We start from the raw sequence: 25126 nt of genomic DNA, 5'->3' as shown, positions 1-25126 counted from the left end.
AGTTATTTATATAAACAATGAAATGCTTTCTTTGATGATTCATTGGCGACATTGCAGAAAAAAATACTTAACCCACGTTAGATGATCACCAAAGAAAGCATTTTATTGTTTAATTAATAACATTTGTCAAAGTCGCTACATGTACTACAAAGATCTAAATATCGTGTGATACGGATATGTTTTCTGAAATAATGTCCTTTCTATTGATACTAAACTAAACATAAACATGTGTTTTTCATATTTTGCAACCAAGTTGTTGATTTGTAATACACGATATAACTTAGTATAAAATATCAACTATAAACAAAACAAGTGTTTTATTCTAAAACCAATTTGCGTTACTAATGCATGGCTACGGAACAGTTTTGGTGGGGGTTTTTTCAGCCTGAAATTGTGTAAACACACTAATAGTGAACGTTTTTATACTTTATATTTATGACCGTGGGGGAAAAATGAATCATTCAAGCATGAACGAGATTAAAAACATAAAATCATCACTCTTCAAAATATATTGATTAGATATTGATTCCAATATAATTGTAGCTTAATTGACTATCGATAATTACCTCAAGAGGATGAAAGAGGATAAAAGTTCTTTGAATTGTTTCCACCTGATCAAAGAAACTTCTTTTCGTAAAATATTCATACGGGTTTTTGTTCCCCGCCGCAATGCCGGGCGTCCGTCCGTGTGTCCGTGTTTCCCTCCGTCACACTTTTTTGTCGATACTTTTTGTTGGAGTTATGGGACTTTGTGACCTTGTAAGCGCTCTCATGCCTACAAATTTTGACGGATTTTCATTAAATTTATGCCAAATGATTATACCACTAATACTTTGGTCAATTTCGAAAATCAGCATTGGTCGAAACTTTTTGTTGGAGTAATGGGACTTTGACACAATAATGACTCTGTTTTGTCAAAAAATTGACATTGTAAGCGCTCTCATGCCTACAAATTTTGACGGATTTATCACACTTGTTTGAAAGCGCTCTCATGCCTACATATTTTGACGGATTTTCATTAAATTTATTCCAAATGTTTATATCACTATTACTTTGATCAAGTTAGAAAATCAGCATTGGTCGATACTTTTTGTTGGAGTTATGGGACTTTGTGATCTTGTTAGCGCTCTCATGCCTACAAATTTTGACGAATTTTCATTACATTTATACCAAATGTGTATACCACTAATACTTTGGTCAAGTTCTTTAAGATTGTAGTATTTTGGATATATTTGCGACAGGAAAAATAGGTGGTGGAGGTAAAAACTGTTCCTCCCAACCTGCACACACATTTAATTCTAGAACAGCCCTGAATGTTTGTAAATATTGCAATTTTATATACAGTATTCGGGATTTTCATAACCTGGAGTTATCGTTCGTAACACGAGTTATCTCTCCATTAGAGCAGGTATAGTGCTATTTAACCAGTATAAACAGATGGTTCAAATAAATATTTTTTGTTTTGTTTAATCGGTTATTGGTGTATATTGTCAATGTAGAAAGACGATTGTGCAATAAAAGGATGCTGTTATATTAAAATACTAAAAAAAAACAGTAGAGAGATTTGACGAGCGCACTTATTTGTACCATATCAAGGCACATACCATGGTTTTTGAAAGTGGATTGGGAGGGGATAGGGCATCCTTACTAGCCAAGTGTCCGATTCGTTTTTCTCATCTCATGAGAATATGAGCATGGCTAGAGAAGATGAGAAAAACGAATCGGACACTTGGCTAGCGAAGATGGGGGGAGTGGCTCATAAAAAAAATTGACAAACAAAAAAAAAAAGAAGAAGAAAATTAAATCTTCTCAAATCGTGAAAATCCTAATCCGTGTGGGTGGGGGTGGGGGTGGGGGTGTAGTGTACTTCACTGTACTGCATACCTTAAATCATAACATCACTTCCTTCTTTTCACTGATTCACAATTTTTTTACTTGCTCCGAAAAAGGTGGGGGGGGGGGCAACTTATTGTTTATTTACTTTTATATATGTAAATTTATGAAAAATAACTCTTGCAAGAAGAAGTTGGGAGGTTGCCCCCCCCCCCCCCCCCCCCCCATTAATGCCATGCGCCTACCTCTACCAATAAATGATACAGTTGCTGGCGGTGAAGTGTGTGCTTTCAGGAGAGCGCTGCTGATACATGTACATTTTATAATACAGAGAAGAAGACATGCAAAGCAATCCTAAAGACATGGATGCTTCTGTCTGTCCACCTATTAAAAAACAATATTTCAATTTATCAGTAGGTCAAAGAACAAAGATAGGCATTATACCTACGTACGTACGTACATGTATCTGCATTGATCATTGGCGGACCTTCCTTTACTTCCTCTTGATGGATTTCATTTAGATTAATGAATGACTATTCTCAATATCATCATCATGAGATTTAAGAGATAATAGATAAAAACGTATGCAACCTAGCTTTTGCGCAATTTTCCGACATTTTTTTTATGTTTCGTAAAATCGAAGTTGCACCACCTTTGCTTATTTATTTGCAGGGACAGTTCGCATGAATATGACATTCTTAACATTTAAGTAAAGACCGATACTTATAAAAAACATGTAATGTGTAATTAAAAATGATTTTTAAAGACAACAATATTTAGTTATTCATAGACTCTCCAAAGAGTTCTGTTTAATTCAAATAACTTGATGACATAAATCTTATGTTCAGATGACGACGTAAGTACATGCACTTTACAGATATTAACGGAATCAAGTACCGTATAAACATATATGAAAGTTTTCTTCATCATCGACTTCCCAATGGCAGTAACGGTCAATCTTGTTATTACAATCCACCTCGTTTGTTTCAAGGAAACACTCCATACAATTGTGCCTATATTGAAACATCCTCGAACAGAATCGTTTTCCAGCATCTTATTGACCTAATCAAAGAGAATTTTTTTTTTTATTTAGAGTTTGTCATATTTGCAGGATTTCATAGGATAAAGCACTTTCATTTGAGTGAACGACATGATTTCACCATGTGCTCATACGTGTATATGCAAATCACCATAGCTCACTTTATATCATTCCTTGTTTCCTTCTCTGTTGTATACACTTTTCGTTATCGCTACTTTTCACCGTAATGACTTAAATTGGTTTGATTATTTGCTTGATATGTTTTAGAAATTGCCTTTTTTGATGGGTTACATATGAAGCAACTATCAGTAATAAAGAAATGACATGGGCCAATTCGGTAGTCATATCAATGATATGACAGTGAGTGATTTTTTTTTCACGTTCAACATATGGAAAAAATGGTGTACATTTTACTAATTTGCATAGCGGCCATATTGTTATCACAATGGCGATTTTCAGTACAATAGAATATATAGAAAGGAATGAGAAAAATCGCAAATTTTAAAAAATAAGTATTTCGGAAATATTTTCTCCTCATTTGGTTCTCTCATTTACTACATCCGGCATCGGAATGTGCTTGTTTTGTTTACATTAGATATTGAGAGAGCGGCTCCTTTTGAATCTGAAAAATCGAAGCGGGGCGTTGTAGGAATAAAGTGTGTTTTAGTGATGAAAGACGTCATGAAGGGATTTTGGAATTATTTTTAAAATACTTGCCATACATAGGTAAATTAGTTTCTCATATATTTACAAAGTTTACATTGCAAACTAGTTGTGTCAGAAATCTTGACTCAAATTTTAAAAGTCTTGTCGGTTCCTTTTTACTTTCAATTTAGCATTTTTCAAGACTTTCTCAGTACGCTGTCGGACTTGCAACTAGGCATTTAGGCTTTATATTGAATCATTAGGCATATTGCATATTTCTATTTAAGAATTTTCGTTATAAATTGAATGAGATTTTTCAGGTTATAATTCTATTCTGTTTCAAGCTGATATTCTTAGCTGTTTATTTATTTATTTACTCATTTTAGCTGGTATAGTCCTATTTTTAGATTATCTATAATGGTTTGATAGAGAGGCATTCAAAGTGAATTTGAAGCGTGAATCACCGATATTGTGGTGACAAAAACATACACAGATAATCTATGCATTGCCCCAACACATGTTCTCATTCTAAAAAATTAAAAGTTTTGACCTAATCACACAAATTTCATACATAAAAGGTATGTAATTTTCATTCCTAAGGGAGATAATTTGAAGACATGAATATTAATGAGAACAGTGTCACGTGGCATTTAGCTCATGAATAAAATGTACGTGATTTCTCCATATGAGTATTTTAATAAATTCTGGTTCATATAAAAACAAAATTGGTTTGTTTACAAGGGGCGTAATTGGTACCCATGGAAATTCCAACAAATTGTTGAATGATCTGATTTCCAAGCAATATATAGATGGTGTCTATCAGAAACTCAAGCATCGTTTTAATATCCCCTTCAGAGTACTTGTTTGCACAATACGACTAGGTTTAAACAAAACAGTTTTCAAAATGACGGATGACATTTTATTAACGAGGCCGGGTCTAATTTTTTTTGCCTTAGAATGTTTTATAAAAATTGTTTACATGAATTTCTACTGATTTAATTTTTATTTTAGGATTAAAAAAATAGAACATCTACCACATCGTTTGTTAAGGGTGTCATGTATAAAGTTTGTTAATTTTTAACAGAGGACCCTATGGGATTTTGCTTTGAATGTATCAATTTTGCACATTTTTATATTTATCTTTAAATTTCTGCACTAGGGATTTTTTTGTTCTGTTTCATATATGATAATGATTACTTAAAGGCATCAAATGATCAAATTAAAAACTTCTGCCCTAGGGATTTTTTGTTCTTTTGATATATTAAAAGTATTGCTAAAAAGCATTAAATGATCAAATTTTAAATAAGACCCTTTTACCTTCTGGTTTTTTTGAAGGGTCTCATCGATTTTTTTTTGTATGCCCAATTTCCTAGATTTTGGTCAGATATTGGCTATTTTTTTATTGACAAGGGCGGGAATAATGATACGTAATTTAAATGACACCTCATCCAAGTATCATAAGCATCAAACTTTAGCTTTAACAGTGATTTTACGTCATATACTGTATTTGTATGACACTGCATGCTTTCAATTTTCATCACATTTAACAAGATGTCGATTTTAACTGCTATTCCAAAAGTTACTTTTTGTAGCTTGTTTTCGCCAATGTTCACCACCGTGTGTTGATACCATCTGTAGCGTGATGGCCGGTCGCTCTACTTATTTAACGTAGTGAAATGAAATGCGCTGTTTTTGCAAATGTACCAATCTCGATTCAAACATTTTAAAGATTACCTTCTCTAAAATGAGTTTGTCCATCACACCTTTTATCTGAAATAAAAAAAAATAGCAAGTAAAATTGGGAAATTATATGTGATATCAATGGCAGTATGCTAGTGGATTAAATTGATTCTAATCTTTTTAAGATTAATGAAATGCGCTGTTTTTGCAAATGTACCAATCTCGATTCAAACATTTTAAAGATTACCTTCTCTAAAATGAGTTTGTCCATCACACGTTTTATCTGAAATAAAATAAATTATCAAGTAAAATAGGGAAATTATATGTGATATCAATGACAGTATGCTAGTGGATTAAATTGATTCTTATCTTTTTAAGACACACACACTACTTTAATTCAGGAATTATTACAGTCGTGTAGACGGTGTTGTATCGTAACACGTTGCAATTAAACAATATGACACACCAAAACTATCTTTTCTTTTGTCTCTATGCAGTGTTTTGTCGACATTTCTACTTTTGAAATTTCAATTACTAACATACTGAGTAGTTGTCATTTGATATCTGTGTTACCTTTAATGTATAATCCAAGAACCGTGCAGAAAGCGATGAATGCTAAAACACACAAAACACCCAGCACCACATTTAAATACTGCCCGCATCCACATTTGCGCCCATCTATGTGTTTTTTATAACATAAAATTGTAAATAAAAAAAACAAATGTTAATAACAAACAAAATGTGATCGATAATTGTTAACATTTCAGACACAGTAGGATTGCGATTACAAGCAGATTTTGAAAACAAAAGACCCCGATACGATTTAATACTTTCTATAGTGAGCCATTTATGATTCTGTTGTTTTTTAATAATAATAAAAAAAACATGGATCTTGGCGTATTTGAACGGATATAACATGAACTTTAAGCTTAAATAATACAAACATTTTTAAATGCATTTTTATTTATGCAAACATAGATAAGGACGGACAAAAAAGAAGTTTTTAAAAAAAATCCATACATACATACATACATATATACATACATGGATAAAGATCAAATTAGATGAACGCATTACAGAATGAAGAAATATTACAAAATGATTATAACTCACGAGTTAATTTGAAATTTTGAAAATATGATTTTGGGTAAAATAAAATATGATGATGACAAATTTTAAACATGTTTACTCCAATATTATGTATATCCGGAAAAAATATATTGAATATCTTACCCATGTTCCTGTTTTCGTCTTCTGGGGAAATTGACGGCATGATGCTCTATATTCTTCAGATTATAGTGTCGCGGTGTTTTAATGAAAGTATATATGAAAATCAAACATAAACTAATGTTTAAAAAATTACGCACTTTTAAAATTAAAGACAAATTACATGTGTATACAAGTAAGTATTTTTATCTGTCTATGTAAAAAAAGTTTGAAGTATTTCTGTATCGTGTCAATTAACATGTTCTTCCGATATCTAACACAACTTAACAAAGAAAAAATAATAAACTAAATAAATTAAAAAAAAACTTCAATCACTGTAACAAAATCTAAACGATTCGGATTGTAAAGAATGTGTTTTACTCGGATTAAAACACGAAATTACACACGCACGTCAAGATGTCGATTTATATAAGACAACAATGAGGATATCGGAAGCTTTTTAATTGCAATTAATTTCATTTTGCCATCGAAATGATTAAATTCAATTTAAGTAAATAAATGAATTTTTGGTCAGTTTAACAATTTCAAAATAACCCATAAAACTCAATTTCAATATAGCTTCATTTTGATCAATTTTAACGAAACAAGTTTGACCTTTCCTTTCAATGAACGCTTTTAATATATGCTCTAGAACTCCTTTCTAGTGGTTTGCATTTTTTTTCGTTGATACGGCTGCATGTTATCTTGTTTTCACATCTGAAACACTTCAAATTCGAGAAGTGTTTCATTCAAATGTCATAAACTTCCCTGTTGATACAATGTATCAATAATTTGTTTTCTGAGTTATGCAATGAATGAACTTTTTTCCCATTGTTGATAAGAGACAATTTTGTCAACAATTTAAAATGAGAGGATGTCTCTGTATATGCAAACAATAACGATGTTTGATAAAACAGAAAAAAATTGTAATTTCGAATGATTAGAACTTTAATTATGTTTTTCCTATTCAGATCGGAAATGGACCATTTAGACTTGGTGAAAATCATCCATCTGATACCAATATGTGTTAGATCAGCGATTGTGATTACAAAATTATGTATACATATCATAATTTAAATTTTGTTTTGGACTAATGCTTAAGAAACGTCATCTGTAGAACTTGAACGGTATGTATATGGTATTTTACTGAACGTTTGAACGATACATGTACATTATTTGTTATAAAAAAAATTTTTTGCATAGAAAACATATCACAAAATAGAGCCGCAATTTTTTTTTAAAAATACAATGCTTTATATTATCTCTCTCCTTAAAAGAGCGAATTTTGATCTTTTTTTAATTATATGATTGTAATAACTAAATTTTTAAGATATGCGTTTTAATGTAAGCAAACAATTTTCCCCAGTCTTTTAAAAAAAATGCAATTCTAAATAAAGTCACAGTTTTTTATAAAGTTATACATTTATCATAATTTAATATGAGCAACCATGGTTATTTTAGATAAATATAATGCAATGTTCCGCCACAAATTATCCCTGATAAACATGATTGGAAATAAAGGGGGGGGGGCATTCCTAAGTAGACATTGTAATATATACAATGTAGATTATGTTTCAGAAAAAAGGGGGGCTGTTATGTAGTCAATTGTTTAGAATAAAAAAGATGGCTGTCGAAAATAAGTAATATACATGTATACATGTACTGGTTTTGCTTATATGCTGTTTATTGCGTTTCCTGATTGAAAAATTATCACGATGCTTTTTTCAATGTTTGCACTTTAACAATTTGACTAAATGTTTATTGGAAATGTATAATCCATGCATTGTTATTCTTTTTTTCATGTGTAATAGTTAGATTGTTTCGATGGATGTGGCCAAACTCTGCACAGTACTAACTTTATTTCTAAACCTAGGAGCAGCTTACGGTACAATTAATGCTTTAAAAAGAGCACCTTTTTCATATAAAATTTAATTTTCTAGCAAATAGAGAAAAGATTGAATAATCGTTGTGTAATCATTTAACTAACAGGTTCTTAATGTCATTTATGTATTTGAGAAAGCGTGATATTTTTTTTATTAATGTTCTAATAGTATAATCACAATTTTTGCATAATTAAAAGTTTAGCAGATTTCAACCATTTGTTTTTAAGTTATTGATGTTCGTTCTAAACTATGTCTACGTCGGTAGATCATGGGGTGCAGAGCGTGCAGTGGACGGGCAAAAAACAAATCTTTCAGAACTGGGTAATCAATGTACAGTTTCTGGGAATAGAAAAACGACAGCAGAATGGAAAGTAGACCTCGGAAAAGTGTATCAAATTCACCATATCTTTATACAATACAGAACAGACAATTTAGAATGGAGTAAGATTTCAAAAAATGAACATTTATTAAAATGACATATATAATTACTGCTTTTTATATTATCCCATAGAACATTTTCAACATAAATTATTAATCGAGTGAAAATTCTGTTATAGGTTTGCTTAACGGTATGACCTCGAGATTTCTTGGGTTCTCAGTTTTCATATCAAACACAACCAACAAAAAGGATGGAATACTTTGCTTTAAGGATAGCTACTACACAAAAGCAACGATACCTAATCCCATTAATATAACATGCCCAAGGAATGTCAGCGGTAGAGTTGTAATTTATTACAACAATAGAACGCACCCCCTTACCCTGCTGGATATTCAACTTATGCATATAACGAACTCTGTGAAGTGGAAGTATATTGTATGTATTTGCTTTTGCCCTAACCGTTTATGCAATATCAGCTCAAATAAATAACGAGAGAGAGAGAGAGAGAGAGAGAGAGAGAGAGAGAGAGAGAGTTGTGAGAATAAATTGATATATTTTTTTTCTATAGTACCAATCTTCTTTCATACACATTTAAACGTCATTATTTAAAAAAAACTAAGAGAAAATTGTGAGGCATTTAATGAATGTGATTAAACATCAAAATGTTATCGCACACACGTACATATAACTTTAGACTTATTCTGGTTGAAATAAAGCAACATTACCGTAAGGTCACTTAACTGTACATTTGAAGTTTGACAATTGTTTTCAAATCAGGTTATTTTGTATTAAACAGCTTGTCCATATGGGTATTTTGGACGTGATTGCACCAAAACATGTAACATAACATGCATAGGTTGCAATATTTTTGATGGTATATGTAATTTCGGTTGTATTCCTGGCTGGAAAGGAGAATATTGCCATACAGGTAATGACTTAAATTTTGACGTGTTTCACAATTAAATATATATGTGTTGAGAAGAAAAGATCAGTATGATGGATATTGGGTTTGCAATATTGCTATATTAAAAGCAGTCTTAAAACGACTGAGCAATCGTTCTCTGAAGAAAAAAAAACCCACCTTTTGTGAACACATTTGTTAATTTTTTTATTGGAAATATTTAGATCTATTTAAAACAATTATGCAATATCCACATCAAGAAAGGAAAACATACACATTTGTTTGATGTTGGTTGGTTTTGGCTTTGTTGTACTGTAGATAAAACATTTTTAAAACACCCCATGGGTTACGAATGTGTTGCCCTAATAACTGCTTTAAAAATAATTCTTAAAGGGTATATTTTTGTTAAAACACTCGTAGGTAAACATTCTGCATTATACAAAACACAGAGCACACGTAGTTGTAGGAAATTATACCTTAAATATCATTTAAAAACGGAAATCCTTTTCAAACACAATCTATTCTTGGTAATCATAAATTATACTTCTGCATTCAGAGATCGGATAATCGTAATCGGTAATCACAATAAACTGTAATTTATCACAGGTTGCTGAGTTATCATATGCAATCAGTAAACATCTATTGTTCTGATTACAAGTACTTGTAATTTTATCGATTACTATGAAAAAAAAGCCTGCAATTATGATCAATATTGAGATTCCTTTTATGATTTCAACAGTTGAATTAATATGCTTTAATTCATAATTGAGTAAGGACATTGTAGGGAACAGGGTTTAACCTTAGATATAGATTTTAGTAAGGAATGTGTATGACATATGTGTTTTTGCATAAGATAATACAAGTGTGAAATAAGTCAGCTGTGATACCGTAAAAAAATAGATATCAGAATAATTACTCCTGTCGAACGTTCATTGTTCCTTTCCTAAGCATTAAAGACTGAAACTGAGAAAAAGGGAGGGGTAAGAATACTGGTAATGTAATATACAAGTAATCACAAGTAATCATGGTTACAACGAGGAAAAGTAATCTACTCTAATTGATGTCTTCTTTAATTAGGTCTAATCTGCTTGTTATCAATTACTTTTAAAATTCAAAGTAATTTAATTTAATCGTTAAGCAGATGTTTCTTTTACCAATTACGTTTGAGAATTTATGATCTAGTTACTTTTATAAACATTTCTTAATAGCATGTGACATTGGATCATATGGTGATGAATGCAAAGAAATATGTGGAAACTGTAATGACGTCATAAAGTGTTCAAATATTAATGGGACATGCTTAGCTGGATGTGAAGTTGGCTATCATGGCTACTTGTGTAAAGAACGTGAGTGATTGACTCATCTCATCAAAACACGTTTCATTTTGACAGATAGTTATAAATTATTACTTTTTAGGTTACTAACTGACGGAAAAATATCGGGATGATCAATCTCATAAACGGCGAGATCAACCTGGTATATTTTATTAGTTTGTCAGTAACAAACCTAATAATTGTTTTGTTTTCCAAAGTAATATCGGGTGAGAAATTTATCATTTTTTTAAATGAATTATCTACGCAAATCCATGTAAAAGTGGCCTTACACTTCGTCCAATTTTGCACTGTCGAAATTTTCTAAAGTTTAAAAATTCTAATTCCTTATTAATATAATAATTAATATTTTAAATTCACTTTGGAATTTTTCGCTGCTATCTTGTTTACCTTTAATTTTTTGTCGCTATTCAATTTAAACGTTTTTTCCTGTTCACACAGTAGAGGTTTTAGCAAATCTTGACAAATTATTTTCCTCCAGACACAACAAAGTGGCGTTATTTAAAATGGCAAGCATTCTAATTTAAATGTAAGTGCAAAAAGCAACTTTTCCAAACAAAAAGATCTTTTGCCCTTTGCGGTTTATGTATTAAGTAATATGAACAGTCGATATGAGTCCGCAAGGAGTCGGCCATATTGCCGAATATAAATACCACCAGTCGCTCATAGATAAATATCTGGCTGACACGTGCAATGTTTAAATCAATGAAAGTTTGAAAATTCAGTCCGAGGGAAAACAAAAGACTATATGGTGTGTGTTGCTTTTTTTTTTACTTTAAAACATAATAACCATCATTTCAATGATCTTCAGGTTGTGGTTCAGAATGGCATGGGTTTGGATGTAGTGAAAAATGTGGACATTGTCGTGATTCATATCATTGTCACCATAAAACGGGATCGTGCTTGACTGGGTGTGCTGTTGGTTACGAGGGACGCATGTGTAACACAAGTAGGTTCATGTATCTTATGTAAATTAGATTTGATAGGTTTCATAAATACGCAACATTATTGACAAATATATAATGAAATAACCACCACGAATAAGACGACATGAGTTTGAAAAGAACATTGTTATTTTTATAAACTATCGCAGGATTTGAGAATGGTGTTTGAATGCTTGAATAATTATCAACAACATTGTAATTGTTAGCCTGCCAAAATGGATATTTTGGGCAAGACTGTGCAAAGAAATGTATTGAAACATGCGATGGGTGTAACAATATCAATGGTTTGTGTAATAATGGATGTATGCCTGGCTGGAGTGGTTATTTCTGCAATCAACGTCTTGGTATTTTCCATCTTATAGTTTTTTTCGTTACATTTGCAATATATTCAATGTTCGTGTTCTCCGTTTTATAATTATCTTTTTTTATTCAGAATCCCCAAGTTCAGAACGGAAAACCAACTGGAAGTTTAACTTTTATTGTCTGCTTGTTACTTTGTGCATTTCGCTCATCATAACTGGTTTACTTATTGCTTACAACGTGGTAACAAGGTAAACCATTTTTATATACCTTATAAATTAAACAAGCTTACTTATTCTTCAAGAGTCTATTAGACGTACTTCCGTTCAGCAATTGAAAACCGTGCTATTTTTGTAAGTTATACTTAGTTTGAAATTATTTTATTAATCAAATTATAGGAGGAGATGGTCAACGATTTTCAGACCCAACGAAGAACCAGAATCAAGAGAAGACGTAATTTCTAATGTGTCTTACAATGACGTTGCCTTCAATGAAAATGAAGACTGTCATTCTGAAGTTTATCATACATTTACGTTTTGAAGACAGCATCTTTCGGCGACATTTGACATACACTGTGAAAAGAGAAGTGTTTGAAACAAGGACTAGAAAACACATTTGCCAAAAATGTGTCGTTATGCAAGTATGGCTGTCATCCAAACATTTTGACGCCCAGTATTTTTTTTTTCGAATTAACCTGCAACCTTTTTATCAGAAAGTGTTTCAGTTTTGTAATTAACAGTGTTAAAGCTTATGAATATATATAAGTTGTATAACCAATATTATAGATTAAACAATATTTTATAAAATAAGTCATTTATAAATAGGCTGTACATGTATATTTTTGTTTAAAAATAATAATGAGTTGCTTTAAAATGAAAGTGTACTTTTTTTTTTACCTCAGTTCTTATTTGTTTACGTATTAGACATGGTTAAAAAATGGACAATGGGAAAAAAAATATTTTACTGAATTATGTAAGGCTTAATTGATGGATATTCAAGCTTTTAAAAGCAGTTGCCCCATGGGAAAAACGGGCACAGTCAGTCTCCGTGTATTAATGGTTAATTGTGTTAACGGTTGCCTAGAAAGCCTTGCAAAATCGAAAAAAGACAACTGGGAAAGTTGTAAGCTTGAAAGTTGACCAACGGTTTTTAGTTATAAAAGGTAATGTTAACTAGAGCAAAGGTCGTAGCAAAGGAACGAGTAGGTCCTCCTTTAATGTCGAAAGAAAAGCTATAAGCTGTAAGAAGCAGAGTTCTTAAACCAAAGAACATAAGTAACTAAAAAAAAAACAAAAACGATTTATTCTCGGTACGAGGAAACAAAATTCAAATGTTTCCGAGTACGAATTAACAAAAGCCTCATCAATTTCAAGAACGACTTAGCAAATACAAATCCGAATGTGTTCACGTACCATTTAACAATTTTCGAATTATTTTAGGTACGAGTTAAAATCACTTTGAACATAACATTTTTCTCTTAACCAAGAATGCGGAATCAAAATTTCCGGAAAAATCAATTTTTCAACCCCTATATCTCTGTAATGCATTGTCCGATTTTAAAACGGATTTCAGTTTTAAATTAAACTTTACAAGCTCTTTGTTTTGCTTTTACAATAAGAGAGTATCGCTCAAAAAAGTTATTATAAAAATATTTTGTAGCCCTATTGACTCCTTATTTGAAGGGTCAGTCCCTTTTTCTTCATATCAAATCAAATGATATGGTATATGATATATCAAATGATATATCAAATGGTCTTGCAAATATATACCTATGTTGTTCAACCAACTGGAAGTTTAACTTTTATTGTCTGCTTGTTACTTTGTTATTTTGTTTAACAAGAGTTCACGAATTTTTAGCCGTTCTAGAGATATTCGAACAACTGTGTTTTAAGGGCCGACCCTTTAACTCCTTACCGGGGCCACCAACAAAAATTTTAAGGTATCATATTGTTAAAAACTGTATTCTGAGCAATGTTTGTTTTACAATGCTTTTCAAAATATTTCTTCTTTCATAGATATTAATGGACTTCTGGCTTCTTGAAACCCCTTATTACGTAACATATGACTTAGATATAGTATTGTATAGAAACGTGTTTTAAGGATCGACCATTTAACTACTTACTTGGGCCACCAACATTTTTTTTAGGTAGCATATTGATGAAAACATTATTCTAAGCATTTTTGTTCTACAATGCTTTTAAAAATATTTCTCCTTTTCTAGATATTAATGATCAAAATTTTGGACTTCTTCCCCCTTGAAACCCCTAATTACGTATCACGTGACTTGGGTATTGTATTGTAAAGATAAACAGCTTTATAATAAACATTTTTGCTTTTATCGTTACTCACAAATTATTGTTCAGTAAAGAGTTATTGCAAAAAGACTTTAAAGCCTTTCTGGCCCCTAATTCGAATGGCCACCCTCCATTTCTTGAAATCAAATAATAGCCCGTAAAATGTAACAACTTTTGCATTACATGTTTTAAAAAAATATTTATGCATCAAAAGATATTACAGAAAACTTTTTTCGAAATATTTCTTTCAAAAAATTGGTGCTATATTCCAGGTTTAGGCGAGCTTCAAAGCTTTGCGAAATTTTCATTATTGAAGGCAATGGGGTACATGTACGGACATTTATATGCATTCCCTGAACATTTCTATATTAATTAGTTTTGGAGGAGATTCGTGGACAAAATGACCCATAACAATTTAAAAAATCGTCAATATCAAAAACCAGAAGTGATGTCATGAGCTCAAAGTTTACTTACCTCGAGTAGTTACGATACCAAACAAGTTCTGAAAATTTCGTGAAAATCATTTGAATAGTTAATGAGATATAAACCACCAAAAAAGTGGCTTTAATTTCCAATTGAATGTCTCGCTAAACGTTAAGGACTTGTACAAAAAAAAATAAAAGTTGATATGCTGTAAGTTTTCTCTGGGGGCCCCTCTTTATACAATGAATAATATGAAATCTACATCAATTTTGATAGTTTTTCAGACATGAGTAAATAAAATTGACACCGTTAAAACAGTTTCCATAGTTCTGATACATTTCTGTTATGGGGATCAAGACATCATCGCTATTCCAAAGAAAATATTACAGCGGAAAATTATCCTGGTTTGTAGCCATTTGTTATTTTTTAATAAAGAAAATAATGAGTGGGCATTGCTAAAATAGAGTAGTATGCCTGTGATTACATTGCTTTTATAACTCTTTAACATGTCACGTGACAAAAAATTCATTGAGGTGTATTCATTTATCAAGTGTGAGTAAGGTTATAAAAGTCAAACGAAATTTCGCCAGGTAAACAACAGTCATTTAATAAAATGGGGAACACAATTTAAATATTTGAATGTTTATAAATTAAAGGTTTAAGCGCATTGCGGTACTATTTTCTTCTTCACGTCTGTGGGAATTCTTTTAATAAAATACAATAACTATTATAATATAAGTACAATAACTAGTTAGTAGTTCAGGAAGAAAATGTACCTATATGCTCTCATAAAATTTGATCGCTTTATAAAGTGGGGGAGAAAGGGAGGGGGGGGGGGGCAGAACGAAAATATAGGGAATTGGAATTTGAGTTATCAGTGTACCCCTGCCAAATGTTTAGTTTTATATCTTACGTGGGAATTTTTTATTCTCGGTAAAAATAGTATTCCATAAAGGTACAATGTCAAACATTACGTGTATGCAAAAAAGTGTAACATTCGAATACATTTCAATATTTATTTTTTGTTATTCTACCGAGGGGCCATATGGCACAATATCTTTTGAACTCCGTTTAAAGTCATTGATGCTCAAGTGAGCGATGTTGCCGATGGGTCTCTTGTCATAATAATTTCATTTAACCTTCTTCATAACGTACGGAATAATGAAAGTATAATACAACATAAAAATGCGGGTATAACAAGCATTCTGAGAGTATTGCATAAGCAATACACGTCCCCTACCGGTAACCCCTTTGATTGAGAATGGCAAAAGTTTGAGACCCTGTATATTAAATATCCCCTATCATAAATGCAGTAATTGTATAGTATGAAATTATGAAAAATGATTATATTAAACAGCAAACAATCTCAATAATCCATAAAATTTTAGGTTAAATTAAATGGTTAAATCAAATATAGATATGACGAACTTGAAAATATCGTTTCTTGTATTATAGTACAATCCAACATATACTCGGCTAAAATATAGATTATGTTGCCCATGTTCCTTTTGTTGTCCTCTTGGGACATTGACGACATGATGTTCTACGATTCTTTAAGTAACAGTGTTGTTGTGCTTTATTGGAAACATCGATGCAAATCAAACATAAACTTATGTTTGAAAACTTTGAAGTGACATATCGTCCTATAATGTTAACCATTTTAAAACTTTATACGTTATTCTCTTCTCTATTTAAACGTTAAATATTCAAAGGTCATGTAAGTGAAAAAATATTGAGTGGTTTATACTTTTGATTTAATGTACATTTCAATCAACATCAAAAGGTGTTTCACAAGCTTTAAACCTGCAAAAGGGTATAAAAATACGTAAAAAACGAATATTTAAATCTAAAAGCAAATTATATACACATATTACTATCTTTATAGTCACTATTAAAATTAATTTACTGACTTGAATTGGGTTCTTTATATCGGTGTTTGTTCACTTTTATGCTTAAACTTTGGAATGATTGTGCGTACTTTGTAAATCATTATACTGTTTTTAATTAAATACTTTGTTTAGCGTGCGCATTTTCTTATTTTGCTATTTCATTGTACTAAAAACTCAAACTATACAAACGTCACCATGGTCTGTCCAAAGAATTTTATAATTAGACAATTAAAAGTTCAAATAATAATAGTTAAGTCCAGTGTCATAAAACTTCTTTACGTCGTGTAGCTGTTTGACACATCAAGCATTTTGCTTGTTAAGATTTTGATGGCAAAAAAATGTACATGCTTGATTTAACATACTTTGAACATCAGCTAAATTTTATTGTGCAAACATAATTTTGTATTTTTAAATGTACGAGTGGATTAGCACTTTAACATCAGGATTAAGGTTAAGGCACGGAGGTAAAAGCACATTGCCATATGTAGGTACATTTACCAATGCGTGGGTTTTGTTTAATAAACTGCACGAGTACGAGTACGTGGAAAACAAGTTGTTCAACATTATCAATATGATTAATTTAGTATGACTGTATTTGAAAGAAAAATTCTGATAATCTTTAAACCAGAAAAAACAGAGGTTAATTAACAAATTCTTTGCCTTGATACTCTATTAAAGAATGTAAATTCTAGTTTTAAAACAGAAATTAAATTTGTTCTCAGACAGCAAAGTAATGCTAATCTGGCGTGAAGTTTACCTGTTAGCGAGAGACGATGTTCTCTGAATCACTAAAAATCCTCTGCAAGGTAAAACTTCATAATGAAAATGACAGCGATTTTCAATAATATAGTTAAAGCAATTCGATTAATTCATTATTTTGTACTCCCTAATCACATTATGAACATAACTCCAATTAACAAAATATGACACCACAAAGATACTGCAGGTATAGGGCATGCACTTATTTCGTTCGTGTCGTCCTTAATATCACCGAGGCTTAACTTCATTACCAATACGTGAAATTCTATGTCAGAACCTTTCTTTCTGTGTTTCGTAAATTTTCCATCGTATATCACAGGATGACTTGTCCCATTCAGTTAACTGATATGTGACTGAAAGATAACTTAAAGGTGACTGAATGGCATAGCTATGTCATTCAGTTACCTTTCCAGACTTTTTTACCCGAGATCAATCAAAGTTGAATCACTTCTGCTCTTTTATTAAGAAATATGTAATTAAAAACAACCTACTGATGTGGTGGTCATATAAATCAAAACTAGCAAACAATTTTTTTCTAACATACTATTATCATAACTCTATTGACCCATGTGTAACGACACATTTAGTGTCACCACGCGAAAATAATTAAAACACATATTTTTCAATATCGAGAGGGCATACCCCGTTTTACATTTCTTAATTTTGCATGTAAAATTTGAATGTGATCCCCACCAAAAAAATCGCTGCTGCCTTATTCGAATCGAGTTAACTACAACGCCATAACCAAAAATACCCTGATAATATCTCATTAACTCGGGGTATCGCGTCATTTTCATCAACGGTTAAGGTAACTCCGGAGAATAAAACAAAAAAGCAGCATATTTCAGTTTCCTCAAAACCCCTTTCATCACTTTGTAAAATATCAAAAGTAGCAATGTAGGTTATGCATTTGCAAAAGTGAACTGACGATGACATTTTTGTATCTTCATTAATTCAACCCCCTTTTCAAACGCAATGTCGATCTAGGTTTCGGCTAAGGGAAATAAAACTGTAGAGATAGTGTTGCGGGAAATTTGAATTTCATTACAAGTTTTTGCGATATTTTTCTTTGGTTGTGTTGCATGAATCAAAATTGTAACTCAATTATAAATTTAGTAATTCAGTAATTTTTCAACAGAGAAATAATGCGAGATAACTCGACATGCATGACCTCTTTATATTCAGCGACAACCAAGAAGCCGTGGATTATTTCATTTGACCATCTTTTTTACCTGCTTTGCCAATAAAGTCGATAAATGATGAATGAAACATATTTTAAACACATTCTTCCTCAAGATTATTGCTGTTTCTTTTTTATAAAGTACAAACACAAAACCCTGGGCAGATTCCCGCCAACCCACACCACTAAGAACAAATAATCAGGATGAATGTAATTCCTAGACTTTAAATGTTGATCACAAGAAGAAGTAAATAGATTTAAAACATGTTTTAATTCACTTTTCAAAGGAAATATCGAAGAAAGACCGATAGTTAAGGAACTGAAAATAGTACATAAATCAAGGTTTGAATAAAGAAGAACGTCCATATTTGGATTAATTTTGACTGTTTGTCGACACGATCGAGATATGTTGTGTTTTATTGATTAAAAAATATCATTTATCTTCAGAGGATGGCAAGTACAATCAATTTTTAGATAGTATCATGGTGAAGGCTGGAAATAACATAAATGAAAATTATCTTCAACATCGACATTCCATAAACATCCTTTGCTTTCACATTCCACATCGTTTTTTATAAGGATACAATTCAGACAACGTTGTCCCAGCCCATTTAACGCACACATTCGTTTTCCAGCATCGTAATGACCTAAAAACAATGGTAATTTATTAGCGTTAATATATATTTTAATTTTTTTCTTATATGCTGGGTTTAACAGAGTTTAATGCCTTTTAATTTACTGAATGACATCGTTTTAATATGTGTTCATATCAACTATACATCATAGTATTCCTTTTTTTTCTTTGTTACATTCAGTAGAAGCATATCTTTGCGGTTTGTAAACATAAAGATTAAAAAAAATTATTGCAGGTTATTTGTAAATTTTGGATTTTTTTGTATTTTGAACTATTCTGTATGCGAATGCGTGTTTGTTCGAATTCGTTTTTTTTTTTTTTTTAATTTCCTATGAATGTCGTCCATTTTTATATGTAGTATTTGAAACATAGTTTTTTTTCGAAGATGGAAATGCGCTGCATATGTTATATGATGTACCTTTCATTAAGTGTAGCGTGCTTGAACCTATGGTATAATTGATTATTGCGAACATCAAATGCATGACTTTAACCAGTGAATAATATACTTATTTAGAATTGAAGATGCGTATACATTGTTACGATGTGTTTATATCCTAACATTTGATGAAAGTTTAACATTTAAAACGCATCGAATAGAAAACCCCAATGTTAAGCATTTAATTGCATATCAGTCAATAATTTGCTAGCGAGATATTTACATGTATAGCTCACAAACCTGTGTATTATGTTATCATTAAAGCAAAGCTTTTGCCTTGTTTTGTTGATATGAAAATCAAATCAATAAAAGGTATACTTTATCTTAGTATTATAATCATGAAATCTAAAAAACAAATAATGTCCAGCTTCCTAAGTGATTTTACCCAATGTAACTGTATTTCAATGCACAATTCTGGTACACATTTAGCGAACAGTCGATTAAAAATCGGTTCCAAAACTTTATTAAAAAATTTCGTTTGAAAATAATACTTTTTATGTAAGCAAAATAAATTTTTTGAAAAGTTAACCAGCGTTTCCGGGGGGGGGGGGGGGGGTCATAAACCAAATCTTGACGAAACATCGTTTGAAATGCTAATGCAAATATATTATATTAAAATGAAATATTAAAAAATACCTGCTTTATAGTAAGTCCGTCGAAGTCCTTCTGTGTCAATACCACGTCTTTTATCTGTAAAAATTAGTGGGAGCCCCAATTTTACAAAACTGGTATGATATTGTTGTTGGTATGTGAAAAACAAATTGTGATTCTCAACATTGTAAGAGACACAAAGTACAAGTATTTCTATTCATAAACTACATGCAATGCAATCAAGCATACTGTCGAGTCCCACAATACATTGTATTTATTCTTTATGTTACGCCTAAACTAGATTTTTAAGTTTCTTTCATTTGAACGTTCAAGCACTAACATAGATGTCAACTGAAGGTTTGTCAAATGAACATCAGTGTTACCTTTGATGTACAATCCAAGAATCGTGCAGAAAGCGATGAATGCTAAAACACACAAAACACCCAGCACCACATTTAAATGCTGTCTGCATCCACATTTGCATCCATCTATGTGTAAATAAAATCAAACTGTAAATTAAAAACACAAACGACAGATGAATATAGATATGTACAAACGCGGACGAGTTGAGATTGTATATTACTTTAAAAAAAGAAAACTCTAATGCCGACCACATAATTTTCATATTTCGGCAATAGTTATGATTCTGTTGTTTCATATAAATTATGAAAAACATAGGGTAACTAATCTAAATGTATTTGAACGTGTATAGTTTTAACTTGCGTTTCAAAGTAACAATTTACAAATATTGTTCAAACACACCCATATTCATGAAAACATAGATAAGAACCGAAGAAATGAAAAAGAATCAATGTTGGTTATTCATTTTATTTCCTATTTAAATTAACCATCGTAACATGTATGAATAAACAAGTAAATAATATTATCAAATTGAATGAACGCATTATTGAAAAAAAAGATTACAAAATGAATGAAACAAATTTTTAAAATGATATTCAAATTTTAATATATGATTTTGAATATTAAAAACACAATGACAAAAATCTTAAAACATGTTTACTTATATTAGATAATGTAGCAAATAACAAGGTTTAAGATTCAATTGGATTATAAGACAACACAACGTTATTACGGTTACACAATTATCTTACCCATGTTACTTGTTTCGTCCTCGGGGAAAATTGACATGATGCTCTTAAATTCGAAAAGTTCCAGTGATGTTGTGCTTTGGGAAAAAAGTATGCAAATTCAACTTAAACTTGTTTGAAAAATCCACAAATACATATTGTTTAATTTTATAAACAATTTTTAACACTTTATTTGTAAATCTTATCTCTTTTAAAAACGCTAATTATTCAGAAGTTTAAGTAGTCAAAATAAATTAACTGACAAACACGTTAAATGCAATTTACATGTTCAACATCAAAAGGTGCACACAAGCTTTAAACCCACAAAAAAGGGTAAACATAATACTTGTACGTGACGACATACCAAAGAAGTACGTCAACCTATCTAATTATATAATCATATACACATTAAATAATGTTTATCTCTCTGTACAAAGAAAAGTTGCCATAAATGTTGTACTATCTAAATAAACAACCTTTTTCCGATATTTGAGACAACTAGGCATACCAAATATCGAAATCAAAATCAATGTTAAAAGTCATTCTTTGAAAATAGTCTGGCCGCCCGTTCATTAGGAAAAGTATTCAAGATACCTCATAATAAAACTACCTCTTTAAATAATGACTCCAGATATTCCTTAAAGCTATACATGTTATTATTTGCGTCAATTTTGTTTGACGTGTAAAATGCATTTTTTTTATTTATTAAATTCCATTGCAATAACGCAACAACGATATCAATGATCCTACCTCTATCATTTTGGGGAGTTGATTTTAATCAACTCTCCTATGCAGTTACTCTGGAAAACCGAAAGTGAAACAGTGTTTGGACCTCAGTACAAATCGTCCCCGCTGACAAGAGTTAGTTCTTGAAAATAATCGATAAATTCGATGTAACGTATGCCAAAACATTGTTTATCAAGGAAATTTATCTATTAACACTTTGAAAATAGTCAAATTTTATATAATACGAACAAAATAGATATTTTTGTAGTCTCATGTATTCCTACGCCAGAGTTTAATATAGTCTCGTTAAACCAAACGCTCGGCTGTCTCCAGTCCGTAAATCTCCGACAAGCAGAGAGGCTCTCTTGCTTGTCGAAGATTAACGGAGACAGCCAAACATCTGGTTAAAGAGACTATAGTTCGATCAATATTGTCAATCGCAACTACTCGGACCTTTCCGTTGTGGGCTCGGAAAAACACCTCGAGTGTATTACCTAGGCGTCCATGACAACCCCCCTTTTTAAAAACTTGATATAAATTCAACACATTTTACCATTTGTTGAGATGTGAGTTTGATTTCAATAAAGTCAATGATATACACTAAAATATACCACAGAAGCGACATACAAGGCTTCCTAGCCGACCCTTATTTTAATGGGAAGCGAATACATTTTGTGTAAAATTCAAACATCCGGTAATGTTAATACATTCGAGGTGTTTTTCCGAACTCTGTCGGAAAGCGCCGAGAAGCTACGATTGCAATAGTGCTTGGATCCATACATTTTTTTAGAATTGTTTCGATTACTAATACATAGTTTAAAATCTTTATTTAAATATTACCCAACATGATTCATATGGTGTTTTGCGAAATTCTTGTCGGAAACGTCTAAGAATTCATATTATAAAAAAAGTACGTAATTCAAATACAGACTAGAAACTAATTGCCATGCAAGATAAGTTGATTTTAAAATAAATGATAATCGATAAAATCAACTCCCGTCAGTACTTCAGTACTTTGATTGAGGTCCATGTTGCTGTGCTTTGAATTTGTATTTCGTTTTAGGGGTTTTTGAGATTGTTGACAGTTTGTTATTGTCATTTTTTCATTGTTCTTCTTTCGTTATGTTACGACCTTTTCTTCATTAACACACAGGTAATGGTATATTTACAATATTAAATTTGAGTGCAATAGCCACCTTAACGGTGAGGTGAGGCAGAGAAACATCAGTCCTAAGGACAATACAGCCCTAGCTTTCGGTTTCTGTCTCAGCTAGTCCGAAATAGATGTACATATATCTGTGCTGATAAACTACTAGATATATGATATAATTCAATTTTAACGTAACGATACATTCAATGAGAACTATCGAATCAAAAGCAGATTGTGATGTCAATGTTGGTTATGACTTCATATCGTGTGCAGTGCAGACACAAAAATTCCGTAAAAAATGGAAAGTGCAGTGTTCCCGAATGTGTAAATCTTGATCTGCCTTGTTTTACAAACGTACCATCTAGATGCTAGAAACCATAGCGTTGAATACGTTGTTGCCAGTCGACATCCGTAGGAACGCACGTCTTGCGCTGTGTTTATCCACGCACTTGTTCACGTACATAAATATGTCTTGGACTGAACACACAATGAAAGCGTAAACAACTTTTTTTTTCTTGCCTCGGGATAATTAAGAAATGAACTCAATGTCTACCCAAGTTATACGAGTATACATGTAATCTGGGTTGGGGCAATTTACGCTTTAAAATCCGCGAAGCGTTAATTGCTCCAACCCAGATTATACGAGTATAATAAAAAGATTTATTAAAAATATGCCTCTTTGAGACAAAAATCGGAAATGGCAGTTTTCAAGAAATTGTCTTACTCCAAACGTTAAAATTAAATTAATTTTGTTTAAAGGGGGCATTTTTAACAATAATGAGGATTCCCCTTTTATATAGCGTGAATTGTGCCACATTTGTCTGTGTAGCCATTTTCAAATTTATTTCATGGTCTGAAATAAGTTTGTACAAACTTTCCAAATAAAATTCTACACTGCTTTATGTACAACGTTGCATGAAAAAAGATTTACATCGAATTCTTTAACTTTGATTGTTTTGTTTTATCTGCAACTCCTTTCGGGAAAATTAGCATGGGAATTGCAACACCTTCTTTTCAATTGATTGGATAACCCTGATAACAAAGAAGTCACCCGAGGTAAAAAGAAAAAAAAAGAACATAAAACATAAAGAAATCAAAGGTCTTTCACTTTAAAGGTGAAAAGACCCAAAAAGTGCAATAAATGTCAATTTGTGTTGACTAACAAATACAATTTGAACTTTCAATATTGTGGTACTGCCAAAAAAATTCAGTGAAATACAGATTCTGTGAAATATTTTGTCCGAATTTTCTCTGTTTTAAAAAGAAGATTAATAAAATGTGAATTTTTTTTGTCCGAATTTCCTCTATTTTGATAAATTATTTTAAAACCTAGCTCAAGAGTAGAATAAAAACTATTAAATGAAATGTCACTTATAGTTTATTTCAATACTACTTTATGTGTTTAGAATAATTTTTACTCTTTGCATTGGACTTTATAACAATTTTAATATGAGAACGTCCTTAAATAAATTACAACACATGTTGGGGTAACATATGTTGTGTTTAAATTCTTTAAAGAATTCTTATATAACTGGTTTTCTCTTATTAAATTATTAACTATTACATTAGTATTAGAATGATTATTTTTTTAATGGAAAATTCTTGAATTTGAATACATTTATATTTCATTGAAAGATGATTCACCAATATAAGTAAATTGAGGAGAGCACTGACGCATAACAAAACGTCTGATGCCCACGTAATGACTACTGTGCATTGGGATAACACACAGAGGAGACGAATTATTTTGTTCTTATTGCTGCATCTACTTTGATCTGTATCGGATTTATCGGAAATTCGATCACCGTGGGTTTT

The 25126-nt window shown here is 31.3% G+C and overlaps 1 protein-coding gene and 1 long non-coding RNA gene across 2 annotated transcripts; one reads left to right on the top strand and one right to left on the bottom strand.

The window, feature by feature from the left end:
- Window positions 1–5247: 5247 nt before the first annotated feature.
- LOC136274163 (uncharacterized) lies at window positions 5248–6555 on the bottom strand. The gene is made up of 3 exons (XR_010712477.1): window positions 6431–6555; window positions 5771–5875; window positions 5248–5287 (listed from the first exon to the last, which is right to left on the bottom strand). It is a non-coding gene; the product is annotated as an uncharacterized lncRNA (long non-coding RNA).
- A 2912-nt stretch (window positions 6556–9467) lies between these two features.
- On the top strand, window positions 9468–12751 carry LOC105333386 (uncharacterized). Its single transcript, XM_066078207.1, has 6 exons — window positions 9468–9593; window positions 10775–10912; window positions 11709–11846; window positions 12048–12185; window positions 12275–12392; window positions 12540–12751. The coding sequence occupies exons 3-6, from the start codon at window positions 11834–11836 to the stop codon at window positions 12679–12681; spliced, it is 411 nt and encodes a 136-aa protein (XP_065934279.1). The 5' UTR covers window positions 9468–9593; window positions 10775–10912; window positions 11709–11833; the 3' UTR covers window positions 12682–12751.
- Window positions 12752–25126: the final 12375 nt, after the last annotated feature.

The sequence above is a fragment of the Magallana gigas genome, chromosome 1 (genome assembly GCF_963853765.1).
Source record: "Magallana gigas chromosome 1, xbMagGiga1.1, whole genome shotgun sequence".
Classification (NCBI taxonomy): domain Eukaryota; kingdom Metazoa; phylum Mollusca; class Bivalvia; order Ostreida; family Ostreidae; genus Magallana; species Magallana gigas.
The sequence above is the reverse complement of the archived record's forward strand: the minus strand, read 5'-3'. Positions and strand labels throughout refer to the sequence as shown.

Coding starts and splice junctions, on each gene's coding strand:
- LOC105333386 (XM_066078207.1), top strand. Junction 12,186..12,274: donor TTTCTGCAATCAACGTCTTG/GTATTTTCCATC, acceptor TTTTTTATTCAG/AATCCCCAAGTTCAGAACGG. Junction 12,393..12,539: donor GCTTACAACGTGGTAACAAG/GTAAACCATTTT, acceptor ATCAAATTATAG/GAGGAGATGGTCAACGATTT.